Here is a 27769-nt window from a genome sequence, read left to right as displayed (position 1 = left end):
TGAGCCTAATTAGGACGTGATTAGGTACTAAATTGCTACAGTAATGCTACAGTAAACATACTCTAATGCTAGATCAATTAGGCTCATTAGATTTGTCTGATAGTTTACATACGAGATCTGTAATTAGTTTTGTGATTAGTCTACATTTAATACTTTAAATGTTGAAAATTCTCTTCTAAAAATGCAAAATGCAAAATGAACTAAACAAAGTCTAAGAGCGCATTACTTGACGTAAGTTAAATTTTGTTGGCAAGCCACCAGCCCACCACCGCATCGAAGCTTGTTTCTGAAGTCTGTCCACAATGTCACTAGTGTCATCCACTTCCATTTTCCTCCTGAACTTGTTATTGTTTGTAGATGTTGGCAATGTGCCTTCTCAGCTTCCACGGAAAAATTCTGACCTTAGGAGGAATCTCCAAGTGCTAATAATAAATAATTAGTCATCATATATGTAAGTAGATCAACAATTAATCTATATTTAGTTCTACTTTTTGGCACGTGAATATGTGGGCTAAAGTTTAGGCCCTTGGACCCCAACATCCTGTGTAGTACCCAGCGTTCTCTGTTAAATGGCAAAGGCAGACCCCGACCGTCAAATGCCCGGAAATGTTTTTTTTTAAAAACCCGGAAACGATGTAAACTCTTCTCCAAGCAATTCGCAAAAGACAAAACTCCAGAGAAAGAAAAAATTGAAATGGCAAAATTGCCAGTATCCAGTCTGGCCCGGGCCACCGTCCCAGACACGGCCACACAGGATGCGTGCACCAAGACACCACCCACGCAGACCACGACCACACCGTGCCGCCCTGGCAATGGCATGGCAGGGCCCTCCCAGCCCACCTGGCAACGCCACGCTCCACCACGGAGTAGACCCCACACCTGAACCTCCATTGAACACTTCAGCCTCACCAAACACGGGCGCGCTCGATCGAGGCCAACCAACCCCCCTCGCCAGACGCCAACTAGCTCCGCCGCAAACCGGGACGGGACGAGCGGGCCACGCCCGCGCGCGGCGCGCCCCACCCCACCCCACCCGACCTGACCTGACCAACCTCGCCGCGCCGCGCACGTCCCCGAGACGCTTTCCACGCGTCCGGGGCCACCGGCCACACCCTGTCCTCCTGGCCTCCTCTACGGGCTCTACTACCGGCTCGGCCGTCTCCCCCTCCCACTCCCAAGTCCCAAGTCCCACCAACTTCTCTTCCAAGGCTCGAGTCCAACCATCCCCTCTCGAACACCCTTCCGCACCACCCGGGCCGCCCCCCGCCTACAAATAAATCCCCCGGCATTTCCAGGCCTCCCGCCCTCTTCCTCCTGCTTCCCGCCCTCTTCCTCCTGCAGTCCTGCCTCCCGCGAGCGCCCCGAAATCCAGGTGCTCGTGGCGGGGAGGTAGGTACCGCCGATGGAGTTCAAGGTGGCCGCCAAGGCCGCGGCGGCGTCGCTGGCGCCCGCGCCCGCGAACCAGGGAGCGCAGGGCAGGAGCCGCGTCAGCTTCGTCTCCGGCCCAGCGCCGACCAGGACCAAGGCGCTCCGCGCGACCAGCAACTCCGCGACCCCCGTGGCCAAGTACGTACTAATTGGACTCCTCCTAGCTAGAAATCGTTGGGTGTCACGAACTAGTGCTGCACTTGGTTCCGTGTGGGGGTTTGTAGGCATGTGCTTGCGCGTGTGGGGGCTGACTGTAGTGCGGTGGTTTCCTGTGATGATCCTGGAATCGGGTTTGGATGTCAATTGGGAGAGTTGTTGGTCTAGCGTTTCTGTTTCTGAGATTGGTGCTTCTGAATCCGACCGTACATGCTTTATGGCTTGATTTCCGAGACTGATTGCTTGATTTCAGGCGTCCGCTTTATGGCTGTTTTGCGGAGATTGCATCGGCAATTCCTGGCTGTTTTTTCCGGTGATTTTATTTGGCAATTTTTTTTGGCTATTTTGCGATCCACCATGGCCGAGGACTTACCAATTGGGTTCGTTCTAGCTGGAAATCGCTTGATCTAACGAACGGCTGTTCCGCTTGGTTCCGTGGTGTTGGGATCTTCGGCTCGATCACCAGACAGAGGAAGTAGACTTCGGACGAGGGTTAAAACACAAAGAAACGAATTGCACAATAGAAATTGCTCTATAGTTCGCACAAAATGTTCCAACCCGTACAATGTTGGGTGGGGGTATTTATACCCCCAAATCTTATTACGTCATACCAAAAATGCCCCTCTGGTCCCCACGAAGGTCAAAAAATTACATTAGGGGTATTTGGTAATTTCCCTTAGTCGGACAGTCCGACTTGGATACTCCTATTTGGATCACTTGTTTCTTGCCCTTCGGGAACCTTCGGTAGTGGTATTCAACAAGCTTCGTGTGGCGCCGCCTTCATCGTTCGCCACTCTTGAGCCGCCCGCCGCACCCGAAGGTTCTTGTCATAACCTTCGAGAGTATGGCTCCGAGCGGCCCTCGGAACCTTCGGGTTTCGTGATGTGCAGCAACCCTCAGAGACGACCTTCGACAAGCTTCGAGGGACTTCGCCTTTTTCATCCGTCATCTTCGCGCTGCCCGAAGCATAACGAAGATTCAGGGCATCACCTTCGGACACCGTACCTCGACGAGCTCTTCGATGCTTCGTCATCTTCGGTGAACCTTCAGTCATCTTTTGGTGAACTTTCGGTCATCCTTCGGGTCAGGCCACCTTCGTGAGGGGGCGATTGCCCAACAGTAGCCTCTCGCGGGCGAGGTCACTCCGGCCGGCCGAACCCTCGAAAAGACCAAAATCGGTCAAGACACCCATGCGAAAGCGTCTCCCCCGAAGGACGGAGGTGGGCGAGACCCGAAGGTATTTTGTTACACGTGTCGCGGTATGATTTGCCGTCGTTTTGACTTCTCCTCGATTTTACCGTTTAGTGAACAGTGCGAAGTTACCCCCTATAAAAGGGGGCGTGGAGGAAAGGTCGCTTTCACGCTTTCATTCTTTACGAACTTTCGCTCGCTTGTCGAATTTGACACGCGGCGCTTTTCGATTTGCCCATCCTTCGGGTCTTGAAAGCGACTCGTTCCGACCCATCCTTCGCGGCGGTTGTGGAAAGGGAAGGAGTGCTCTGCTATGTCTTTGTGAGTTATCGCTTCAACCTTTTTGCTGGGATCTTCGAGATTTGTTCTTTGCGATTCTGAATATTTGGTTTGTTTAGGGATGGCCCGGTTGAAGGTTACTGCCAGGCCCATCAGATCCGAGGACATTGAACCTTCGGAAGAGGAGAGAAGGCAGTTGTCTGAGGGAGAGGAGGATTTGACCAACGTGGACGCTGATCCTTCGGAGCTAATGGGGTCCTGGGAGAAGCCTCCTACTCATTTTTGGTCAATCGTGGGCGACCCGGGAGTTGGTCGAGAGTTATGAACAAAAAGGGTACTTTGGCCCCGGAATTTGCCGTGCCCCTGATGAGGAGACTACACCGGACCCTCGCGATGGAGAGTGTGTGGTGTTTCGGGACTTCTTTGCTGCTGGTCTGTGTTTTCCGCTGGACCCCGTCTTTCCGAAGATTCTGGCCCGGTTTGGTCTTCGGATGCACCACCTTACCCCCAACGCCATCGTGCAGCTGTCAAAGTTTTTCTGGGCGATCAAAACCTTCGAGGGGCCAGTTAGCGTGGATGCTTTCTGTAGACTCTACGAGATGCATCCACAGACGTGGAAGGTTTCTTTTGACGAAGATCCGCAAGTATATTATGCTCAGAGTGGTTGTTCGTTCCACCCGAGGACCAACAAGACCCATGGAATCGATAGGATGGAGCTATCTTATTGCCAGAAGAACAAGTGGGAAGATGATTGGGAGCAGTATTGGTTTTATGCCAAGATTGGTTTTCCTAGTGTTGATTCTTCGGAAGGACTCTCCTATCCCCTTGCCGCGAAGGTTGCGGAGTTCAAGCACATTACCAAGGCAGACTTCCGGAGGACAGCGGCCGGCTACAATGAGTGCTGCTCCGCATTTGCTTTTGCGGCGCGCGTCGTGAGCGGTCGCGGTCGTGATCTGATCGAAGAATATCTGGCCGCGAAGGTCTGACCGTTGACGAGGGATTGGTTACCGGGGGCCAATGTTTTTAAGGCGGTAAGGCGAAGTGCGGTGACTCAGCCCTTTGAGTCGACTAGGCGCTTAAGGCGCGCGGCGAGGCGACGCCATACAGATGTCCTAGCATGTAGGAAAAGAGCAGAAACATACCTTGTTGGTGCCAATTTTCCAGCTCTCTTCTTTCCAATTTCTCTTACTTGATGTAGCATGTACTTGCAACATGTTGTGAGTGATAATGAATGTAAGAAACAAGTTATAATGCAATTAATTAGCTATGTAAATATGGATCAAGTGTATCTTGTTCTTGCTGATGATTTGTGATCTCTTTTATTCTCCCAAGCACCAAGCTAAAAAAATAGAGAAATTTAGCAATATGAGGTCAACAATAGTAGTATATGGGCAAGTTCACAAGTAGCATAATGGGTAAAAATACAGCCTAAGTAACATCAATATATCAGTCCATAAACTTAGATACTAGTGGGATAATTTGCAGCATAAGTAGCATAACTTAGATACATCAGTCCATAAAAATATAGCATAAGTAACATCTCTCAAAAGCCAACCCAAGCTCAAAAGACAACCCCAACTCAATATCCATCATCAAACTCATCATGGTTATTTGCAGCTTGCAATCCATTCTCCTCTACCTGCTCTTCCTCATCATCTAGGTACATTGGCCTTTGCCTCTTGTGTTTTTTCCAAGTAATTTGTCATCTCCACCCTAATCTCTGTAGTAGTTTCGCTGCATATTTTTGAATCTCCAAAGCCACCTGCTAGATGTTGCTTCAGCCTTTTTATGCCCCCATGAACCATTGTGCCACATAGGGTACATGTCACCTCATCTCGGTTACCAAGCTTTGCCCAATATCCATACTTCCAGCCTGGGTCCTTAGACTTTTTGGGCTTCCTGCCTGGATCAGTCTTGGGATCATATGCAGGTTTGACAGAGTCAGCTGGAGTTGCCATTTTTTTGTTGCTAGATAGTACATGAAAAGAGCCAACAACCATGGGCATAATTAAAATATGATGAGGACAGCAGTGCATATTAAAAGATCAAGCTAGCATACAAAATAGAATTGGCCAGATTTTGGATTGCCAAACGGATCAAGCTAGCACAGTTCTTTCAGAGAAGAAAGAAGTCGCATCTGTGACATATCACATATATAAAGCTGCATCTAGGCCAGGAAGACAGGAACATATAGTAGGTTGACTTTCGGCATAAGAAGAGTATTGTTCAAGGGAGCTAATACTTGCCGAAGGTGACAAATACCTACAACTAATAGTCTAATAGACAGAAATTCAATGCAGTGAATACATATATCATGATGGGAGCAGAAGCAATGCAGGTGTAAGAGGTTACTGCATACTTGCATAGACAAAGAAAAGGGGGAAGACATAAAGAGAATGGGAGGGAACCTCTTAGTTGGGTGATGTGCAACCTTCGGCAACCTGCTTTACAACCTGGAGTCCTGGACCTATTATCATCCAGACAAAAATCTCAGAAAACAAAGCAAAGCAGAGTAGCAAAGTGCAGAGCGAGGATGGGAGCAGAAGCTGAGTACCTGTGGCTTGGGCGCTTGGCGCCTTGGTCCTAGTCCTGGGCTCCTGCCTCCTGGGCTCTTGCCTCCTGCGCTACTTGGTGGAAGGCGGAAGCAGCTGGTGAGGAAGCTGAGAGGAGGAAGGAAAGGAGCAGAGAGCGAGGAAGGGAGCAGAGTACCTGTGGCTTGGCGCCTTAGTCCTGTTCCTCGGCTCCTGCCTCCTGGGCTCCTTGGTGGAAGGCTGGAAGCTGCTGCTGGTCAGGTGCGCCGCGCCGCCGCCAACCTTCAGGTGCTCCGCCGCCGCCAAGCTTCAGGTGCGCTGCCGCCGCCAACCTTCAGGTGCGCCGCTGCCCTATCCTCTATGGCCCTATCTGAATCTCAGCTCACGTTTTTTTGCGCGGGTCATGTACGCCGCGCCCTTCCCCCGCGCGGGTCATCCTCCCGCGCGGGTCGCGCCGCGCGCTCCTCCCGCGCTGCGATATGGCGTCGTCTTCTACCCGTGAGGCGTCCAAATTCGCCTTTTACCGCCTAGGCGACGCCTAACTACGGAAGTCGGACGCCATATCGCAGCTTGGTAAGTCGAGCGTGACGCCCAGTACATGGAGAGCGACCGGACGACTAGGCGACGCCTAGGCGACGACTTATTAACAGAGCCGGGGGCCTTCTCGAAGGTTCGAGTCGCTGGCTTGAGGGATAAGCTTCCTTTCCCAGATTTTGGCTTGCGGAAACCCGAAGATGTTTCTGACGATATGGTTGTCGAAGAGATCGAGCAAGAGGCAGTTGCTATTGCCGGTCCTTATCTGACGATGGAACGTGATTCATTTGAAGCTATTTGCTCCGAGAAGATCAGGGTGAACCGGAGTTTTCTGAAGATGGCCGTTGTGTATGGCCCCCGCGAAGCTCCTCGTGAGAGGAAAAGGGGGGCAAATACTTCTGCGCCCTCCGTGAGGTTGTCCGAAGGTCCGACCGCCAAGAAGGCCAAGAAGGCCGAGGCTGTTGTTGCTCAGTCTGCGAAGGCTCCAAAAGTAGTCGCTGAGAAACCTTCGCGCACCTCCATGATCAAGCCTGCGGCGGGTGCGGCGAAAGAGTCAATAGGGAAAGGTATCTTTTCTTGCGGTTGCTCTTTTCATATTGCTAGAGAGGATTTGGGTAGTGATGCTTTTATGCGGGAGCTTCGCGCTACGGAGAGTAGCGTTCCCTGGCGCTTGCGCACTGGTGAAAGGGTTCACCTTTATCTTGATCAATTTGGTTCGTTCCGTGCAGAGCCAAACACTGTAGGTGCTGTCTTGACGGCAGTGCAAAAGGGGGTCAAATCTTCCCTTCGGGTTGTGAATCTTCTGGACGAGGAAAGTGACGAGGAAGCACCTTCGGTTCTCGTGAAGGTTCAGCCCAGGGGAGGGGTGGAGCACCCCCCCAGCTCTTGCTTGAAGAGATGTCATCCCCAGAGAAGGATGATGACATGGAGAGGGGGAAGGAGGTTCCCATTGGAGGATCCAAGGGTGCTGACGGGAAGGATGATTTCATGGGGGGCCCGAGTGATTCGATTGCTTTACAGACCGGCGAAGATGACAAAGCCCAAGGGACCGCGGGGGTTGATGGCCATTTGATTGAAGCGAAAGATCGGTTTTCTGAACTAGGTACCTTCTCGATCTCTAGACGCCTTGCTTTCCAAGGTCCTGACACTGACCCTTATCTTCGATACCCCCTTCAAGTAGATGTTGCAAGCGTGATGAAGGAGCTCGGGGATTTGATGGGACTGGAGCCTTCGGAGGCTGAGACTGCTGGAGTCGCGTCAAGGAACCAGCCTGCTCTCCCCGGGGATGTCGAGAATTTTGATGCTGAGGGTACGGCGCTCTGGCCTTGTTTTCTTTTAGATCTTGTGTTTTGTGCAGCTTTGTCATGTGTTTTGGTCTGTGTAGGTTTTATGAAGAGTTTTGGAGTTTACGGGACCAGAAATCTTAGTCGGATCACGGCGTCATTATGCGCGAAGGTTTGTGCTGTGTGTTGTTGAGTTGTCTTTTATTGGCGGTGTTGGTTTTGAGCCTGGTTTTCTTTCAGGCTTTGCTTGCCAGTCGTGCAGCTGTGGGTAGTGCTAGGAAGGATGAGCATGATTTTCTGGCTCACTCTGCTGAGAAGGCTCGCCTGATGGAGCGGATTAGCGCTTTGGAGAAAGAAAATGAAGCCTTGGAGAACCTTCGCGGTTATTTGACGTCGGAGAACTAGCTCTTGAAGGGGAGGGTATCGAAAAGGAAGAGACCATTGCGAAGATGTAGGAGAAAATAAGCCTTGACGAAGGTGTTCTTGAGAAACTTCGAAGTGTGGTAGAGAAAGATGCTACGAAGGTTATTAACCTTCAAACGGAGGTTCGCCAACTCAAAGCCGATGTCGAGAGAAAAAATGACAAGATCTCAGAGCTTAAGGAGGTTGAGGAGGACCGCGCGATGTGGGAGTCCGCCTCGCAGGACATCTTGAGCAAGAGCGCGGCCATCCGCGAGGAATACCGCAAGGCTTTGGCATCTTTTGGTGCTGAGCCCTCGCCTTTCCCGGAGGACTCCGAATGTGGCGCGTCAGGGCTGCTCGATTGGCTGTTGGGCGAGTTCGAGGATCTAGGTTAGATTTTGGCTAGCGTGTCGGACAACACTGCAGTCATGACTTGTTAAAGCGTCATGGCTGTCTTGGCTTGCGAAGGTTGTCGAGAGCTGGAAACAATTGGCGCGCGGGACTATACCTTTCCAGATTATGCTGAGCTTGAGGATGATATTGCGAAGGTTCAGACTGTTAAAAAGGCTTTCCTTCGTAAATTTTGGAAGTTTTCTGGTCGGTAAGTGGTTCAGGAGGCTGCGCGACGGAGACTAGAAGAGGTTTGTTTTTCCTTTTCCCTTCTGCCTTCCTTTGGGGAATAAGTTTTTTTTTTTAAACTTGGGTACGCTGTTGACTGTTTCAATCCTTCTTCGCAGGCAAGGCGTGCTTGCGAGGCCGCGAAGGGTGTTGTGGAGGAGGGTGCTCGTCTTGAGGACATCGCGGGAGGGTCCGTGGCTGGCGGGGGCTCCGGGGCTCCAACCGAGAGTGATGCTTCTCAGGTTTAGAGTCGCGACAACTTTGGTTTGGGGTTTTTGTGTGGTGGGGGGAGATCCGGCCGTGTATAGTAACTCGTTGTTTCTTGATTAGGCAATCGTGCCTGCCAACCATGCTCTTTATGCTCGACCGCTGCGTATCCATGGCGGAGGTGTTATTGTGAGCGGGACGGATTGGGAGCGCTTTAGTTTTGCTAATCCTGGTGCTAGTGTCGCTGAATTCTTGAGGTGGTCTGATGGTAGCCTCGGGTAGCACTTGAATTCGTGGATGCTTGACTTTGTATTGGATCCGATTCATCCTTTGAGATGGCTTTAGTTTATATGTGTTCCATGCTTCGTGGTGGCTGTTGTTTTGGAACTGTTCCATCCTTCGAGATGGCTTTTGTTTTAGAACTGTTCCATCCTTCGAGGTGGCTTAGTTTTGGAATTATTCCATCCTTCGAGGTGGCTTTGCAGATCTCCGGAGGGATAAGATCTTTTTATTTTAAAAGCGTCTGCCCCCTCCCAAGCTCTTGTTTCTCCGGAGGTTGGGTATTTTTTGAAAGCGTCCTCCTTTCTTTGCAAGGTTGTCCCGGGGTTTTATTGTTTTGATGTAACGAAGTCTTTGGGAGGAAGGCTGCAATATTGTGCGAAAGCGTCTCCCGCTCCCTTGCAGTCTTGCTCTGAAGACTTTGGTAGTGTGTATTTCGTTTTATCCGAAGGCTTCTTGGCTGTGACTCATTTTTGGGATCGTCGGAATCTTGGCATCCTAGTGTCTAAGGCACACTTTCGTTTTTGGCCGAAGGTTTTCTGGCTTCGACTCATGTTTTGAGTCAAGAGCCCCTTGGTTTGTTTAGGATGCACTTTAATTTTTAGCCGAATGTTTCTTAGCTTCGACTCGTGTTTCGAGTCGACAACCCCTTGGCTTTCTTAGTGTATAGCGTACACTTTAATTTGTAGCCGAAGGTTTCTTGGCTTGGACTCATGTGTTTCGAGACGACAGTCCCTTGGTTTTCTTAGTGTATGGCATACGCTTTGATTTGTAGCCGAAGGTTTCTTGGCTTAGACTCGTGTTTCGAGTTGACAGCCCCTTGGCTTTCTTAGTGTATAGTATACATTTTATTTTGTAGCCGAAGGTTTTTTGGCTTCGTGTTTCGAGACGACAGCCCCTTGGCTTTCTTAGTGTATAGCATACACTTTATTTGTAGCCGAATGTTTCTTGGCTTCGATTCGTGTTTCGAGTCGACAGCCCCTTGGTTTTCTTAGTGTATAGCATACATTTTATTTGTAGCCGAAGGTTTCTTGGCTTCGACTCGTGTTTCGAGTCGACAACCCCTTGGCTTTCTTAGTGTATAGCATACACTTTGATTTGTAGCCGAATGTTTTTTGGGTTCGACTCGTGTTTCGAGACGACAGCCCCTTGGCTTTTTTAGTGTATAGCATATACTTTGATTTGTAGCCGAAGGTTTCTTGGCTTCGACTCGTTTCGAGACGACAGCCCCTTGGCTTTCTTAGTGTATAGTGTACACTTTAATTTGTAGCCGAAGGTTTCTTGGCTTCGACTCGTGTTTCGAGACGACAGCCCCTTGGCTTTCTTAGTGTATAGTGTACACTTTAATTTGTAGCCGAATGTTTTTTGGCTTGGACTCGTGTTTCGAGTCGACAGCCCTTTGGCTTTCTTAGTGTATAGCATACACTTTGATTTGTAGCCAAAGGTTTCTTGGCTTCGACTCGTGTTTCGAGACGACAACCCCTTGGCTTTTTTAGTGTATAGCATACACTTTAAAATAAGTATGTACAGCTTGTTACGGTTACGCGTTGTACTGACTTAGTTATTTTCAGCCTTGGTGCAAATGCGAAGGTCGATGTTTGCGACCCTGTGGTTGCTTCGACATGAGACATTTTCCTGAAGGGAATTATTCATATATTTTGGGGAATTTACATAGGAACCGCCTCATCAAAAACCTCACCTTCGAATTGGAGTTCCCTTCTGTGAGGAAAAGAGTACGGTCCTAGACTCAAAATAAAGGGAAAATGACGCGAAGGTATGAGCGTGCTTATTTGCCGCTTATCCTTTTACAACTTTTACTCTAGACATGATACTTTTTGAGACTGTCAGCATTCCAGGAGTGCTGCAGCTCGTTTCCTTCGATGTCCGCCAAGTGGTAAGATCCTGGCCTGTTGGAGTATAACACGATGTAGGGTCCATCCCACTTGGATTGAAGCTTGCCGATAGTTTCGGCGTTTGGCTTTCTTCTTAGAAACCAGTCTCCTTCGGCGATTTCTCTGTTTACTACTTTTTTGTTTCGCCATTTCCTTGTTTCTTCTTGGTATGCTTCTAAATTTTCCGAAGCTTGCAAGATGTCGAGTTCTGTGAGATTTGCTGGCACTTTTGTGTTTGAGTTCTTCTGGGCTCATGGCCTCGGCTCCATACAGCAATCTGAATGGGGTAAATTTTGTTGCTCTGCATTCATTTGTGTTGTGGGACTAGATGACCTTCGGTAGTTCGTCTGCCCATTTGCCCTTTTTCAGTCCGAATAGGCATTTTTTGATGGCGTTGAAAATTAAACCATTGGCTCTTTCCACGGCACCATTGGACTGAGGGTGATAAACTGATGCAAACATGACCTTTGTTCTTACCGAGTGGCAGAATTCTCTGAACAGTTGAGAATCGAATTGCTTCCTGTTATCAACGGTTAGTTCTTTTGGCACTCCGAACCTGCAGATTACGTTTTGCCAGAAGAATTTTCTGATAGCTTCGGAAGTGATGTTCACTAGTGGTTTTGCCTCTATCCATTTTGTGAAGTATTCCACTGCAACCACAGCGTATTTGTAGTTGCCTTGAGCTGTTGGTAGGGGACCGACCAAGTCCATGCTCCATCTTTGGAGTTGCCACGCCGGAGGTATAAGTTATATTGGTTGCAAAGGTCTGTTTGATTTAGGTGCCATCATTTGGCATCCTTCGCAGGTTTTGACTATCTGCTCGGCATCTTTCAATGCAGATGGTCAAAAGAAACCTTGCCTGAAGGCTTTGGCGACCAGAGGTCTTATGCCAATGTGTGATCCGCAAAGTCCGGAGTGTATTTCCTTCAATAGTTCCTGGCCTTCGGCCGTTGTTATGTGCTTGAGCCTGGGGCAACCACTCTAGACTTGTAGAGTTCACCTTCGGACAAGGTGTAGCTTCTTGCCCTTTGGAACATTCTTTTTCCTTCCTTTTCATCCGCAGGCTCGAAGTGTCCCCGATGGTATGCCATGATTGGTGATCGCCAATCTTCGCTTGCTATGACGTTGACTTGTTTTGCTTTTTCTTGTTTTGTGGAGGGTTTTGTGTTTTTCTCGTAGAAAACGTTCGGAGGTAGTGGTTCTTTGCGAGCAGCAGCCTTTGCTAGCTTGTCAGCTTCGTCGTTCTGGCTTCTTGGTATGTGAATGGCAGTGAAGCCTTTGAAATATTTTTCCATAGCTCTTACTGCATCTAGGTACATTTTCATTTCTGGCTTCTTCGCTTCTGACTTTTTCCACGTGGTCGGTGATGACCTTTGAGTCGGATTTGATGACGAAGTTTGGATGACCCAAGGCCCTCATTTTCCTGAGGCCTAGCAGCAGTGCTTCGTACTCTATGGTGTTGTTTGTGCAGGGGTCTGGATCACTGAATTCGAGGCGCGCGGCATATCTTAGTTTCGCACCCGAAGGTGATTGGATGATTGCCGCGACGCCGACTCCTTCGTTACACCATGCACCATCATAGTGTACTGTCCAAGGTTCAATTGGGGCTTCTGTCTCGAAGGTTGGCGAGGTCCAATCCACCACGAAATCTGCCAAGACCTGGGATTTAATGGCTGTTCTTTTTTCTCGAAGTCAATGTAATGCTCCGAAAGTTCTGAAGCCCACTTGCTTATTCTTGCCGAAGCTTCTCTGTTATGGAAGAGGTCATGCAGTGGTTGGTCGGTAATTGCTACTATTTTATGACCTTCGAAGTAGTGTCTCAATTTTCTTGATGCCATGACAACGGCATAGGCAATTTTCTCTAGCTCAGAATAGAATAACTTTGAACCGGAGAGTGCCTCTGAGGCGAAGTATACAAGCAGCTGTTTTTTCCGACCTTCGATTGTTCTTTCCACCACCGGGGCTGCGCTAAAGGCTGTTTGTGAAGCGGATGTATAGAGCAGAAGAGTTTCTTCGGGGTTGGGTGAGGTCATCTTGGTCAAGTTTTCTAAGTAATTCTTTAATTCTCTGAATGCTTTCTTTTGTTCTTCTCCCCACTCAAATTTATTGGAGTTTCAGAGAGTTTTGAAGAATGAAGAGCTTCGGTCTGCTGATCGAGGGATAAATCTGTTCAATGCTGCGATTCTGCCTGTCAGTTTCTGCACGTCTCTTACGGATTGCGGTTCTTCCATGTTTTGGAGTGCTCTAATTTTGTCTGGGTTTGCCTTTATGCCTTTTGTTGAAACAAGACATCCGAGGACTTTGCCTTTGTCTATTCCAAAGACGCATTTTTCAGGATTCAAACTGAGGTTTGCCTTCTGAAGGTTAGCGAAGGTTTCGGCCAGGTTTGCCACGTTTCTTTCTTTCTGCACTAGTGACCACTATGTCGTCGACATATGCCAACACATTTTTTCTGAGTTGAGGGCCCAGAATTTTTGAGGACATTCGTGAGAATGACTGTCCAGCATTTTTCAAATCTTCGGGCAATTTGACGAAACAGTATGTCGGTATCCCAGGACTGGGATACCCCCTCTTGCTGTGTCTAGGCAAGAGTCTCGTAGTTATCCTTAACTACGCACTGACGGCTGAGCAGCCGGACCCCTGTGGTCCGGAGCCCTACTCTCCCGGCAAACGGCCCGGACCCGCTCCCCGCTTGGGGAAGGTCCGGTGGCGCCGCGTGTCCCGGAGAAGGTAGCCCTCAACTAAAAACAGCTGGGGGCCCCGGACCTCCTAGGGAGTACCGGACCCCCGCCGGGTCCCGGATCGCCATATACTATCCGACACCCCGCCTGGGCTGGTCCGGAGCCGCCACGTGTCCACAGGTACGGGTATGCGTGCGGAGCCGCGTGGCTTCCACCGGAAGCCACGCCTACCTACCGCATTCAAAGCGGTAGCCGGAAGTGCGCACTGCCACAGCAGAGCCCGAGGCGGCTTTTGCCAAGTTGCACTATTGGTCGCGTGTTACCAAGGCGCACAATGCAGTCGCTGGCGAAGCCCACGCCGCGTATGTCAGTCTACTATGCCAGTTGGTCATGACGGCTCGGCTTCGCCTATTATGACGCCTACATGGTAGCCTCGACAGACTACGCCGCATGCTACATTGCCCCAACGGGCGCCTAGCTGATGGGACGAATAAAGACTCCCTTCGGTCAAGATAGCTGACAGGGCGATGAAGCGTATCCAAGAAGAGATTCTCAACCGCTGTAGCTCCATTAAAGCTTTCTGCGCAATATACTATACATCCACGTCAGACCCACCTGTCAGGGTCTGAATGCCTGTGTACGCGTTCCCTTGGTCTATAAAAGGGAGACGCTCGCTAGAGAAAGGGCAATTCAAGGCCCCCCGGGGCAGAGGATAGACTCGTTCACACCAAGAGCAATACACCTCACAGTGGACGTAGGGTATTACGCTCCGGCGGCCCGAACCACTCAAAAACCCGAGTGTTCTTGTGTTCTTGCCCCTAAGCTAGATTGGCCTAATCGCTCAGCACTTTCCCGAGTACTTTCCTTCTGGGATTAGGCGGGTGCGTTCCGCCACCCGGCTGTGGGTAGCCCCAAAAAGCCCACGACACAGTATGTTCCGAAAGGGGTTGTGAAACTAGTTTTTTTTCTTCGTCTTCTCTCTTCATCCATATTTGATGGTACCCGGAGAAGCAGTCTAAGAGTGACATTAGTTAGCTGTTTGATGCATCATGGACAACTTTGTCGATCCTTGGTAAGGGGAAATCGTCCTTCGGACAGGCTTTGTTTAGATCAGTGAAATCTATGCACATTCTCTATTTATCATTTTTCTTCTTTACTGGCACAGTGTTGGCCAGCCAAGTGGGATACTTTACTTCTCTTATGACCTTCGCATCAAGAAGCATTTGGACTTCTGCTTTCACTGCTGCGACTTTGTCATCAGACATCTTGCGAAGCTTCTGCTTTTTGGGCTTTATCTTTGGATCAATGTCCAGTTTATGTTCTATGATGTCTCGGCTGACGCCGCGAAGGTCGTTTGCTGACCAAGCGAAGACATCCTTGTTTTTGTTTAGGAACTCCAAGAGTTTGCACTCTTCTTCTGGCTCGAGGGCCGCACTTATTGTTACTTGCCGGTCTGGCAAGAGCTTGTCAAGTGATACTTTTTTTACTTTGCACTCTTGTTGGAATGTTTCTTCTTTGTCCCTTTTTGCTCTTTGAGTGGCGGGGGTTTCTTGTCAGCTTCGACCAAATGGATGTTTCTTTGTCCGGGAGCGACACCCCGCTCGATATCTCTGGCGAATTGTTGGTTGCCTCGGACTGTGATTACTCCTTTGATTGCAGGCATTTTCATGCACAGATAGAGCTGATGGACGATTGCCTCAAATTTGTTGATGAGGCCACGGCCGAAGATTGCATTGTATGGGTAATTCATTTCCACGACATCGAAGGTGATAGATTCGGTCCTTGGGTTTGAGAGATCCCCGAAGGATACCGGAAGGGTTATCATTCCAAGGTCGTTCACTCGTTTGCCCCCGAAGCCAATGAGCGGGATATCCGCTGGCTGCAGAAGGTTGCGATCGATGTTCATGCGGTCGAAGGTACTTGAAAAGATGATGTCTGCGGAACTTCTCGTGTCGACCAGAATTTTTCTGATGGTCCAGCCTTGTATATTGGCTTCGATGATTAATGCATCTGTATGGGGAAAGCTGAGCAGGTTTACATCTTCTTCAGAAAACACTATGGGCATGTGAGACCATTGCGTTTTCTGGACGGGTCCATCCACCATGATGGAATGAACTTGTCGAAAGTAGTTTTTTCTTTGTTTTTTGTTCTCGAATTCTAGGGATGACCCTCCGGATATTGGTATTATCATGCCGAAGGTTGGTAGTACTGCAGGGTGGGCATTTTGGTTAGTTTGGTTTTCTTGCTTGAGTGGGGGGCCTGGTGGAGGTGGGGGCAGCTCTTCTTCAGTTGCTTGAGCTGTGGGCGGGGGAGGTAGCCTTGGTTGGTTTTGCTGCGGGGGTTGACAGTTGATGGGATATGGATTATAGCCGAAGGTTGGCACTGTTTGGAAAGGGGGGTTAAAAGTTGGTTGCGGTGGTTGGAATTGCAGTGTTTGCTGGGCAAGCCAGCTTGTGTGCGCTACGAGTTTGGCATTCTTTTTAGTTTCCATTCTTTCAAGTGTCCTTTTCTTTTCGGGACACTGATTAGTTCTATGGCCAGCATCTTCCCCATGAAAGTGACAGAACAATTTCTGCGGGCCTTGCGAAGGTCCGCGGCCTCGGCCTCTTCCTTTTCCTCGGCCCCTGTTGGACCTGCCCCTTTGATGGTGTTCTTTGGAGTTGTTGTTGTCTTGCTCCTTCGGAGGTTGGGTGGGTGGTTGGATTATGTAAGGATCGAATTCTTCTGGTTGATCCGTATCTTGCGAAGGTTCAACAGGGAGTATGTACTGATTTTGCTGATTGGTGTTTGCTTGACTGTTTTGTAGCCAGCTCAGCTGTTGCCTCATTAACTTTCTTTGTTCGACCCTTCGCTTGTGGTCTGCTTCGGACTTTGCGTATTTCTCTACCTCCACATACAATTCTGACAGACTTCTTGGTGGCTATCTGTCGAGGTGGGATGCCAATTGGCTTGGGAGGAGACTTTCGATGAATTTGGCTATTGCGTCTTTCTCAGAGAAGTTTGGAGTTTGTGTTTTTTTCTGCACAAATCTCTGAAGGTACTCGGGTAGTGGCTCTCTGTCCATCTGTATGCAGTTGAATTGTTGTAAGGTGTTGATGGATAATTTTTTGAAGACTTGAAAGTCTTGCTTGAGTTTTTCCTTGAGCTGCACCCAACTTTGAATTGAGAGGGGTTGAATGTAGCAGTACCAGTTTGCAACTGGGCCTTCGCATGCCATGACAAAGGACTTTGCCATGATGGGATCATCTTCGCCAGCTGAGGCGATTGTAGCTTCGTAAGTCATTATGAATTGTGCAGGATTGACTGATCCATCATATTTTGGGAGTTGGACTGGCTTGTAGCCGTATGGCCAGGATGTTCGCTGCAAGGCAATTGACAGCGGTGATGTTGAGTCGAATGGAGGGTTTGGTTGGAAATGATGATCTTGATATATATGAGTTGTCTGGCGAAGGTCTTGACCTTCGTGATGTCTGGAAAGTCCAGCGATTGCGTGGGTGTTTGAGGGCTCTTGCGGTTGCCCAACTTCTTCCTGCATTTTCTGGATTTCTGCTTTCATTTCTGCAACTTTGCGTTTTGTTTCAGCCAGCCTCTGAGCTTGCTTGGCTGCTCTCTTTCTGGTCGCTAGTTGAGTGGCCAGGTGAGCTTTCTTCATTTCTAAGGCGCGAAGCTGAAGGTAGTTCATGGTGCACGTTTTGTTCAAGCTGGTTATCTTCAAGCTGGAAGAGGTTGTTTAGTATTTCAGCCTCGGTTGTTGCTGCTGCTACTGCTGCTGCTTTTTTGCCTGCTGCCGCGGCCTTTTTTTTGCCTCAATAGCACGTTCTGCTTGGATACGCTTTTCTTTCTCAGCCAGTTGGGCGGGGGTTGGTTCGATTGGAGGAGATTGTCCGATGGGGACTTCGTGAAGGTTTGAACCGTCGGCACCAGAAGCGCCTTGGTTGGTGGTTTTCTTTCTTTGTGGGGCCATCGTAAGGTGATTTTCGAGCTAAGAACACGGGTGGGCGCGTCTGTTGGGATCTTCGGCTCGATCACCAGACAGAGGAAGTAGACTTCGGACGAGGGTTAAAACACAAAGAAACGAGTTGCACAATAGAAATTGCTCTATAGTTCGCACAAAATGTTCCAACCTGTACAATGTTGGGTGGGGGGTATTTATACCCTCAAATCTTATTACATCATACCAAAAATGCCCCTCCAGTCCCCACGAAGGTCAAGAGATTACATTAGGGGTATTTGGTAATTTCCCTAAGTCGGACAGTCCGACTTGGATACTCCTACTCAGATCACATGTTTCTTGCCCTTCGGGAACCTTTGGTAGTGGTATTCAACAAGCTTCGTGTGGCGCCGCATTCATCGTTTGCTACTCTTGAGTCGCCCGCCGCGCCCGAAGGTTCTTGTCATAACCTTCGAGAGTATGGCTCCGAGCGGTCCTCGAAACCTTCGGGTTCCGTGATGTGCGGCAACCCTCAGAGACGACCTTCGAAAAGCTTCGAGGGACTTCACCTTTTTCATCCGTCACCTTCGCGCTGCCCGAAGCATAATGAAGATTCAGGGCATCACCTTCGGACGCCGTACCTCGACGAGCTCTTCGATGCTTCGTCATCTTCGGTGAATCTTCAGTCATCTTTCGGTGAACCTTCGGTCATCCTTCGGGTCAGGCCACCTTCGTGAGGGGGCGATTGCCCAACACGTGGGAGGTTTGTAGGTTTGTGCTTGCGCGTGTGGTGCTGGCTGTAGTGCGGTAATTTCCTATGCTGATCCTGGAATCGGGTTTGGATTTGTGTTATAGCAATTAGGAGAGTTGGTGGTCTCGCGTTTCCGTTTCTGAGATTAGTCCTTCTGAATCCGATATCCTTTAGATACTTATTGCATTATTTCAGGCAATTTGTGGGCTGTTTCGCGGTGATTGTATTGGCATTTTCTCGCTGCTTTTGGCAACTTTTTTGCTGTTTTGCGACCCACCGTGGCCAAGTACGTACTAATTGGGTTTGTTCTAGCTGGAAATCTCTTGTTGCAACGAACCGCTGTTGCGCTTGGTTCCGTGGGGGGTTTTGTGGGTTTGTGCCTGCGCGTGTGGTGCTGGCTGTACTGCGGTGATTTCCTGTGATGATCCTGGAATCGGATTTCGATTTGTGTTGTAGGAGTTGGGAGAGTTGGTGGTCTTGTGTTTCCTTTTCTGAGATTAGTTCCTCTGAATCCGACCGTACATGCTTTAGATGCTGATTGCATAATTTCAGGCATCCAATTTGTGGCTGTTTTGTGGTGATTGTATTGGCAATTTCTGAATGTTTTCTGCAGCGATTTTATTTGTCAATTCGCGGCTGGTTTGCGACCCACCATGGGCAAGTATGCACTAATTGGGTTCGTTCTAGGTGGAAATCACTTGGTGTAATGAATGATTGTTGCGCTTGGTTCCGTGTAAGGCTGGCTGTGGTGTGTTAATTTCCATTGATGCTACTGCAATTGGATTTGGATTTGCCTTGGTAATCAATTGGGGGAGTTGGTGGTCTAGCATTTCCGTTTCTGAGTAATCCTTCTGAATCCGACCATCTCTGTTTCAGATATTGATTGCATGAATTCAGCCTTCCGGTTTGTGGCTGTTTTGTGGTGATTGAATTGGCGATTGTGGCTGTTTAGCAGTGATTGAATTGTTAATTTGTGTCTGTTTTGCGGTCATTGGATTGATCTCCTAGAAGTTGGGGAAGTCCTTGTTGAATTATCTCCTAAGAACACAGAGTTTATTATTGTGTAAAAAATGGACATGGTGTTGATATCCTGTGAAGTTGAATTATTTGGTGGTAGAGTTGTGTTGGAATTCAGTTGCTTGAGCCAAAAGCGTGCTAAGCCTGTAGGCATTACATGTTTATATTGTTGTACCTAAACTCTGGAAATTTTCAGCTATGTTATTTGTAATTCCCACCAATAATAGGTCTGGAGACTTGATGGTAAAGAGTTAATAGTTTACTTTTACGACTCATATGTTGTAGTTTCTTTGTGATAAAGGTTTGTTGATTTTTTGTGAAACTATTCCAGAAACTTAAGTGGAATCTTGAGGAGGGAATTGACATGGAGTACTATGGATGTTAACCTTGTTGCTTTTTGCAGAAAGACTTGAGACTCTTATGTTATCCTTGAATGCTTTCTTTTTACGACAGCCAGTTTTAGCTATACTGAAGGAACTGATCATTCTTTTTTCTTAATGGTGCACTTTTCTTAGGGAAGAGAGGGTTGATCGAAGTGAAATATTGACATTGGATAGCATCAGGCAGACTTTGATCAGACTAGAAGACAGCATCATCTTTGGCCTCTTGGAGAGAGCCCAGTACCGCTACAATGCTGATACATATGATAGCAACTCTTTCCACATGGATGGTTTTGAAGGATCTTTGGTTGAGTACATAGTTACAGAAACTGAAAAGCTTCATGCCCAGGTGAATCCATTTGGACTTTTCTAAACAAAAACAGTTGATCATGAATTGCAAAAGAATAACATATGCTAATGTTTTTTTTAATATAGGTTGGGAGATACAAGAGCCCAGATGAGCACCCATTCTTTCCAGAAGATCTGCCTGAGCCAAGGTTGCCACCTATGCAATATCCAACGGTATGCTTGTTCTTCGATCTCAATTGCTTCTCTTGATGAGTTTTGTAGTTTCCTCATCAGTGTAAGAAATATAGCCCACTATTGCAACTATTGAAGAGTTTTGTAGTTTTGTAGCTAGACCATAATTTTCTTCATATAGGTAGATAAATTGATTTTGTTTTTTTGTTACAGTTGTTTAGCAACTGACTTAAAAGGCCTGTACAGCTCATATATTGAGCAATGCTTGAGAGTAGTGAACAACATATAGGCAGTGTGATACAGTCAGTATTGTAAATGCCACTGATCTTAGATACAAAAATCTGAAAAAGTTCTGTGTTTACTAAGATACTCTACTTCTCCAACATATCATGGAATGAGCTGTATAGCTCTTTGCGTATTGCATTGAGTTGAAATAAGCAGAGAGGTCGTATTTTTTTCCTTATTAGCTCCAAAAATGATGTCCTTGCATTTGCAACATGTGCTCTTTTGACTTTGAATAAATGCAAAGAGAGCTCCTACGGAGCCACAGAACCTTAGGTGGAGCAGAGGTGAAAGTACATGTTTTATTCATTGATTATTACTTAGCATTTTGCTTCAATAGTCATTGGATGGTTGACCTGCATGATTCTTGTTACTGTGCAAGCACTGCCATAGTGTCATCACAATCCATATGCTACATGAGACATCTGTTTATGCTGCATTTGGAGTGTCATCTATTGCAAGACTCATTATGTGTATTTCCATGAACTTCTTCCAAGATTTCAGATGGATTCATATTCCGCTCTTATCCTTTGTATAGGTTTTGCATCCCATTGCTGATTCTATCAATATCAACAAAAAGATCTGGAAACTGTATTTCGATGAGCTTCTTCCAAGATTGACAAAAGAAGGAAGTGATGGTAACTATGGATCCAGTGCTCTTTGTGACACGTCATGCTTGCAGGTACAGCTTATGTTCTTGTAAAATCCTCTTACTTGCAGCTGATATTAATATTGAATCTTCTTACTCCACTTTACAGCTGATATTTATGTCAAATTCTCCTGCTTGTGTTAAAAAGACTTGTGTTCATGTCAACAGCTGAAGACAAGCAAATTACTTTGGGTCCACACCTGCTTGTGTTCTTGTCAATACTTTACTGTGAAAACTCCTTTTTAACTCTGCTGTAGTGTTCATTCAGTACAAAGAACATATTTTAGCAAACAAAGTCAAACCCACCTTCAAGTATCAATCCATGCAAGTCTTTCTATTGCCTTAATTTCTTGAGATGCCATTTTCATAGTATTGAGCTGATGTTCACTGGTGACTTGTGAAATTTTGCATTTGTATAGTTTGGGGCTTATTCTTTGTTCATTGTTTTATCATTCAGGCACTCTCTAAAAGAATCCACTATGGGAAGTTTGTGGCAGAGGCCAAGTTTCAGGAGTCCCCAGAAGTTTACAGCCCTGCCATAAAAGCTCAGGTCTGTGCTTTCTGCTTCTCTCTAATATGTCTGCTACTACTATGTCATTTTTTTATTTCCTTCAAATCATTTTTTTGTTTTACTTGCGAGTTTCAGATCAAATACGATAATTGGATTCTTGTCATGTTTCAGGACCCTTTTCAACTCATGCAGCTTCTAACATACGAGACGGTGGAGCGTGCTATCGAGCACAGGGTTGAAGCGAAGGCCAAGATCTTCGGGCAAGAGGTGAAAATCGGCGCTGAGGACACAGGCGCCCCACCGGTGTACAAGATCAACCCCAGCCTGGTCGCCGGACTCTACAGGAGAATCATGCCGCTAACCAAGGAGGTTCAGGTCGCGTACTTGCTTAGGAGGCTGGATTGAGTGCGTTTATACTGCTCTGAACTCCCAGATTCGAACTTCATGGCGTTTGGAAATAATTTGAAGGCAGAACGTCAGTAGGTATCTCTCACTTTTGAGGACTGGTCGGAGAACATACCGTGGGTGGAGTTGTGGCAGGAACATGCGGAACCATCATGTGGAGTTGTCGCGTACTCGCATGTGCATGTAGGGAGTACTACTGTTGAAAGACTTCGAATGCTGTATGCGATGCTGGGTCATCTTCGTTGGTGGGGTACCCTTGTGAAACAGGGTGCCGAATGGCGGAACCATCTACAGTGTCTCAGAATTATGATGATCTTGCGTTGGTTCCTTTTTCTTCTTTCTTTATGCGTTGGTTCTTTTTTCTTTCCGTTGGTTCCATAATTCGGCAGTCTCGCGGACTCTTGGAGGTTTTTTTGGTTCATCAAGCTGGTTTCCCGTTGCACGCGATGGTTTAAGCAGAATCCGGATTTAACTTTTCCACAAAAAAAAATCCGGATTCAGCTGCGCGGTATGCTCCATGCCCCAGCCCCACAAATTGTTTCAGGTACCGTCGTGCCGAACCGTGACATTTGAATGAAGATCAGTGTCAAGAATGCTGGATGCCTTGGTGGTCGGTCTCCTGTGTTTGGTTTGGTGGTGAAACAAATTTCATGAAACTTTTTGCAGTTTGACCACTAATTAGATGTATTAAATAAAGTTTAATTACAAAATCATTTCTAGAACCTTGGTACTGTAGCAGTACTGTACCTAATGAGACCTTTGACTGAACGATCGGAGGATGATTAAAGTATGGTTACTGTAGCATTAATGTTCTTGATCATGGATTAATTAGGCTTATTAGATTCGGCGCGCAAATTTACACCTATATGTAAAAAGATTTTGCAAATAGACTTCGTTTAATACGTCATGTATGTAAAATTACTTCGCGAAAAATATTGCGGTTTCCAGGCAGCCCTGCACCCAACCGCATGCCAAAACGATGCTTTTGCTGTTTGCGCCATCCCAGGTCCCTCTCATTCTCAGTAGATGCCGCATAAAGGAATGCCACATACATTGGAGATGGAACCAAGAAATGTTTGTTTAAAAAAACTTCTCAATAATTGTTTTCAAAAAACTCTCCCCCAGAATTTTGACATGCTTTCACAGTTCCTTTAAATAAAAAGAATACCCAAGTGGAAGGAAAGTACTACTGTGTTGAAAACGGATGGTTGGAATGTAGCATGTCCCTTGGCGCGCTAGACAGTCGGTCCGTACAGTACAGTACAGCCCGCATTAACCGTAATGGGCAACGGGGTAGTGGCCACATCCATCCATTCATAGTTTGGAAACAAGTCTCTGCTCCACGATCCACGTTTAGGAGTTGGCTGAAACAAATTTGAACCGGAGAAGTCGCCTTGAAGAAACACGGGTTTCGACGGCGCAGACGTCATATGCGGACCCCGGGTCCACAGGTCACGCGAAATGTATTTACCAGGAACCCACAGCAAAACTTGTGTTCGGGCTGCATACGGTTTCATCCGTAGTAGTACTATCATTTATCATGCGCTTCGGCTGAGCCGCTGAGCACGAGCCCCAGATTACAGCCTGGCTGCCGCGACCGAGTAGATTCACAGGTGCCGAAAATGCAAGTACGGGTGCATACTTTGCATGCATCCAATGCAGTAAAACAACAAATTCCGCCTTCTTTCTTTTTATACGAAAAAAGATTCACAGGTCCAGAAAAGAGAAGGAACGCACATCGATTTCCACTCCATAAATGTCCCGTTCCAATCCCCCGAATTTCATCCACATTTCCACCCCGCCGCCGCCGCCCCTGTCCCGCTCGTCCTCCAGAAATGGCGACGTCGCCGCGCCTCCTCCTCCTCGTGGTGCTACTCCTCTTCGCGTCGGCGGCGGCCCCCTCCGCCGCGGTAAGGTTAGTCGTCGGTGGCGGCAAGCGCTGGGCACCCAACGTCAACTACACCGACTGGGCGGATGGGCACGAGTTCCACGTCGGCGACTGGCTCGGTATCGTTCTCGCCCCTCCCTCCCTCTCTTTCTCTCTCTCCCCTGCGCAGCCTCAGAGGGCTTGAAGCCAAGGACGCCTGTGCGCTGAACCTAGCTCCGCGTGGATGCAGAATTCGACTACGAGAAGGACAGGTACGACGTGGTCCAGGTGAACGAGACGGCGTACGCGAAGTGCGACGGGGGCAGCCCGATCCTCAGCTACAGCCGCGGCCGCAGCTTCGTCTTCCGCCTCAACACCACGGGCCGGCTCTACTTCATCTGCAGCCGCGGCTACTGCTGGAACGGCATGAGGGTGTCTGTGCTCGTCCAGCCCGCGCCGCCGCCGCCGGCGGCCATGGCGCCGTCGTCCCACGCCCGCGCCGCGACCGGGGTCTGGCGGTGGGCGGCTCTCACTGTCTTGATAGGCTTGGCGGTGCCTTTTCGGGTGTGAACGGAAAGGCGCAAGCACTGGCCGTTCTGCGCGGTGCCTTCCTGACTGCCATGGTCTACAGATGTTTGCCTACCGTGCTATCCATTTTTTGCAGCTTAACGTAGTCGTGTTTGGAAGGAAATCAAATAATAGAGAGAGAAAATGAGCCATGGTGAACTGTCAAGGTGGTTTAGACGAATTTTGCATGATCTGATCCTGCGCTGCCAGTAACCACATACGCACATAACAGGACTGCAGCTTTGCAACACCCGGTTTGGCAGAACATTACCTGGTAACCAACCATACACTGGACTTCTGAAGCTCGGGCATCAAGCCAACAAAAGTAACGATCTAGCAGGAATATGACGCAGCTACGCTTAACTGTGAAATAAAGAAGAATGCATACAAGCCTTCAAAAAAAGAAAAGGAAGAATGCATACAAAACTGTGGTTCAATGCGTGATAACCACAAGTTTAAAATTCTATGGTGACTGAACCATCACTCTCCGGAAGAAGATTCAAAATAGAACGTGCAATATTGGAGCTTAAACCAAAGGGAGGCTCCCCATGCGACATATATTTTGTCCAAATTATAAAGCTATTTGGTGTATGCATTCTTTACATCAGACCCACTGTCAGTCTATATCATAGTCCACATGCTAGTGCAACAGCTATAGTGTAACTTGGCATTTCAACGGTCAAAAAAAATATACCACATAATCAAGTCTTCAATTAGTCTTCCTATAAACAAGGGTATAATGCTACAATCTAGTGATACAATAGAGAACTCAGAAAATATGTGTGAGGAACCGCCCAAATTATCCCGATTAAACTAGATTATCGTCCATTGATCAAAACAAATTAAGCGAGATAATCCCGGTAGTCCCCGGTATGCGTCTTGAGCAACACCCAGGATCAACTCACATACCGTTTCTTCACATCATAACAACCATCACAAGGATACATATGAGAGCGAAATTTTAAACTTTTGATCACAAGTCTTAATTACCTTACAAAACTCATGAAGTTAACTAAACATAAGCAACCAAACATGAGGACTTTCAACATTTAAAAGTTATTTACAAACTAAGGTGTATCCTAGGTCTAAGTGGATAACCTACCAAGTTTTTCTTATGATTCAGAGTCTAAACGCAGCGGATATTTAGAGAGTATTAGGTAGCAATAATGATGTCCTTGCCCATAAGACACCACTTGCATAAGCTTTAAGCGAGTTCCACCGTCCATCCACTTTGCCGGCTCCGGCGGGATGAACGTGGCTGTCACTCCTTAGGAGAGAACCTGTAAAACAACTTAACGGCAACACCGTAAGTACATTTCGTACTTGTAGGGCTTATCCATAATACTATATGTTGTGGTTTGTGGAGACCCACAGCCGAGTGGCGTAGTGCACCCGCCTAATCCCAGAGGGTGAGTACTCGGGGAAGCGCTAAGCGATTTGGCAGGTCTACCTAGAGAGCAAGAACACAAGAACACTCGAGGATTTAGAGTGGTTCGGGCCGCCGGAGCGTAATACCCTACATCCACTGTGAGTTGTATTGCTCTTGCATATAAATGAATCTATCCTCTGCCCAGGCTGGGTTCTGACCTCTGCCGGGACTTCTTCGGCCTGTCCTTTCTCTAACGGGCGTCTCCCTTTTATAGCCCAAGAGAACGCGTACACAGGCGTTGAGACCCCGACAGGTGGGTCCAACGCGGATGTATAGTATACTGCGCATAAGGCATTAATGGTGCTACAGTGGTTGAGAATCTCTCCCCAGATACGCTTCATCGCCCTGTGGACTCTCTGACCGAGGAGTGGATTCACATGTCCCGTCGGCGAGGCGCCCATTGAGGTAGTGTAGGTTGCGGCGTAGACTGTTTGGTCTACCGCGTAGGCGTCATGATGGGCGAAGGCGAGCTGTCGTGTCCAACTGGCGTAGCAGACTGACATGCGTGGCGTGGGCGGCGCCAGCGGCTGCACTGTGTGCCTTGGTAACGCACGATCAACAGTGCAGCCTGACAAAAGTCGCCTCGGGCTCTGCTGTGGCAGAGCGCACTTACGTCTCCCGTATTGTATGCGGTAGGTGGGCGAGTCTTCCTGAGGAAGCTTCGCGGCCGCGCGCGTGACTGCGCCTGCGGACACGTGGCAGCTCCGGACCTGCCCCAGGCATGGTGTCTGTTCCCTCCCCGCTGAGGGGTCCGGATAGTATATGGGGGTCCGGGACCCCGGCTGTTTTGGCTGAGCGCTCCCTTCTCCGGGACACGCGGCATCACCGGACCCTTCCCTAGCAAGGAATGGGTCTGGGGCCGCTGACCGGGTGAGAAGGGCTTCGGACCGCGGGGGTCCGGCTGCTCAGGCCGTCAGCGCGTAATCAAGAATAACTACGAGGCTCTCGCCTAGACATAGCAAGAGGGGGTACCCTAGTCCAGAGGTACCGACACTATATATTTGGTGGATGCATGAGGCTTGTCAAATTTTAACATTTATAAATAAAAATGCGAGTATAATTTATCAAGTGAATAAGCAAAAGACATGGCATCTAATATTTCTATATCAAGCACCAATACAATTGTATAAGTAAAGTGATTATGTAATTATGAGCTCAATCTTCCATAAGCCCTTCACGAAACTCTACGTTAAAGTCAAAGTACAAGAGTGTGCTCAATGTCCGAGAGCGCGGCTATTGCAATATATTATAAACCCTGCAGGGGTGTACAACTTTTCCCACACGACACAAGACCATAGGCCATACGACCCGTCGATCCGTAAGCAATGATTCACGTGTCAACCGTTCGCATACCCATCCCCAATGCTGAGACGAACGGCCGGGATGGACAGGTGCAACGGAACTGCCGACTACACCCCATCACAAACCGCGCCGAATCCGCTCAGTGAAGGGTGCGCGTATGGTACTGAGCTTACCATCCCATTATAAAGTATGTGGATTGTACGGAAAAGTGCTCAAGTATCAAAGCGATGACGCGTCGGTCCTTAACCAACTCAAGTAAGTCTAAACCATTTGGATTCCACTTCCAACATGGCCCTACCACACTTGCTCAAGTCTCGATCCATCATTCATATCTTGCTCATGTTTTAATATTGCTCATCTACTCAAGTATATTTAGGCAAACACCCTATAACTCGCGAGTGATGGTGACCTTGCCATCTCTCGACTTCTACCGTAAGCTAAGCATGGCTAAACAAATTAATTCGAAAAGTCTAAACATACATACTTTACCTAGTATATGTTGTTCTAGAGCTATAAGGGAAACATGCCGAGTGGGTTCTACACAAATCACATGACTAGATAGGGTTAAGCCCATGCACAAGCAATACTTTATAATAGCAAATTAAGAATTCAAAAGTAAGGTTTGAGATACATAGGTGCCTGCCTTGGTACTCCGCAACCGCGACACTCCGGAACGTCATCCTCTAAGAAAGTAGACAAATGCATGAATTAGAAAAG

General features: G+C 48.0%; 2 protein-coding genes across 8 annotated transcripts; both read left to right on the top strand.

Moving 5' to 3' along the window:
- The first annotated feature begins 1211 nt into the window (after nucleotides 1-1211).
- On the top strand, nucleotides 1212-22224 carry LOC120672943 (chorismate mutase 1, chloroplastic). 7 transcript variants are annotated; one of them, XM_039953579.1, is made up of 7 exons: nucleotides 6880-8445; nucleotides 8542-8664; nucleotides 19696-19909; nucleotides 19996-20082; nucleotides 20861-21004; nucleotides 21429-21521; nucleotides 21654-22224. In XM_039953579.1, the coding sequence occupies exons 2-7, from the start codon at nucleotides 8654-8656 to the stop codon at nucleotides 21885-21887; spliced, it is 783 nt and encodes a 260-aa protein (XP_039809513.1). In that variant the 5' UTR covers nucleotides 6880-8445; nucleotides 8542-8653; the 3' UTR covers nucleotides 21888-22224. The 7 variants fall into 7 exon arrangements, 4 of the variants coding, with proteins under 4 accessions (XP_039809512.1, XP_039809511.1, XP_039809510.1 ...); XM_039953578.1 differs by lacking the exons at nucleotides 6880-8445; nucleotides 8542-8664 and adding an exon at nucleotides 1212-1566 and having other exon boundaries at nucleotides 21675-22224; XM_039953577.1 differs by lacking the exons at nucleotides 6880-8445; nucleotides 8542-8664 and adding an exon at nucleotides 1233-1566.
- A 1435-nt stretch (nucleotides 22225-23659) lies between these two features.
- LOC120676669 (lamin-like protein) lies at nucleotides 23660-24473 on the top strand. The gene is made up of 2 exons (XM_039957994.1): nucleotides 23660-23894; nucleotides 24005-24473. The coding sequence occupies exons 1-2, from the start codon at nucleotides 23723-23725 to the stop codon at nucleotides 24322-24324; spliced, it is 492 nt and encodes a 163-aa protein (XP_039813928.1). The 5' UTR covers nucleotides 23660-23722; the 3' UTR covers nucleotides 24325-24473.
- Nucleotides 24474-27769: the final 3296 nt, after the last annotated feature.

Source organism: Panicum virgatum, chromosome 5N, assembly GCF_016808335.1.
Source record: "Panicum virgatum strain AP13 chromosome 5N, P.virgatum_v5, whole genome shotgun sequence".
Taxonomy (NCBI): Eukaryota; Viridiplantae; Streptophyta; class Magnoliopsida; order Poales; family Poaceae; genus Panicum; species Panicum virgatum.
The sequence above is the reverse complement of the archived record's forward strand: the minus strand, read 5'-3'. Positions and strand labels throughout refer to the sequence as shown.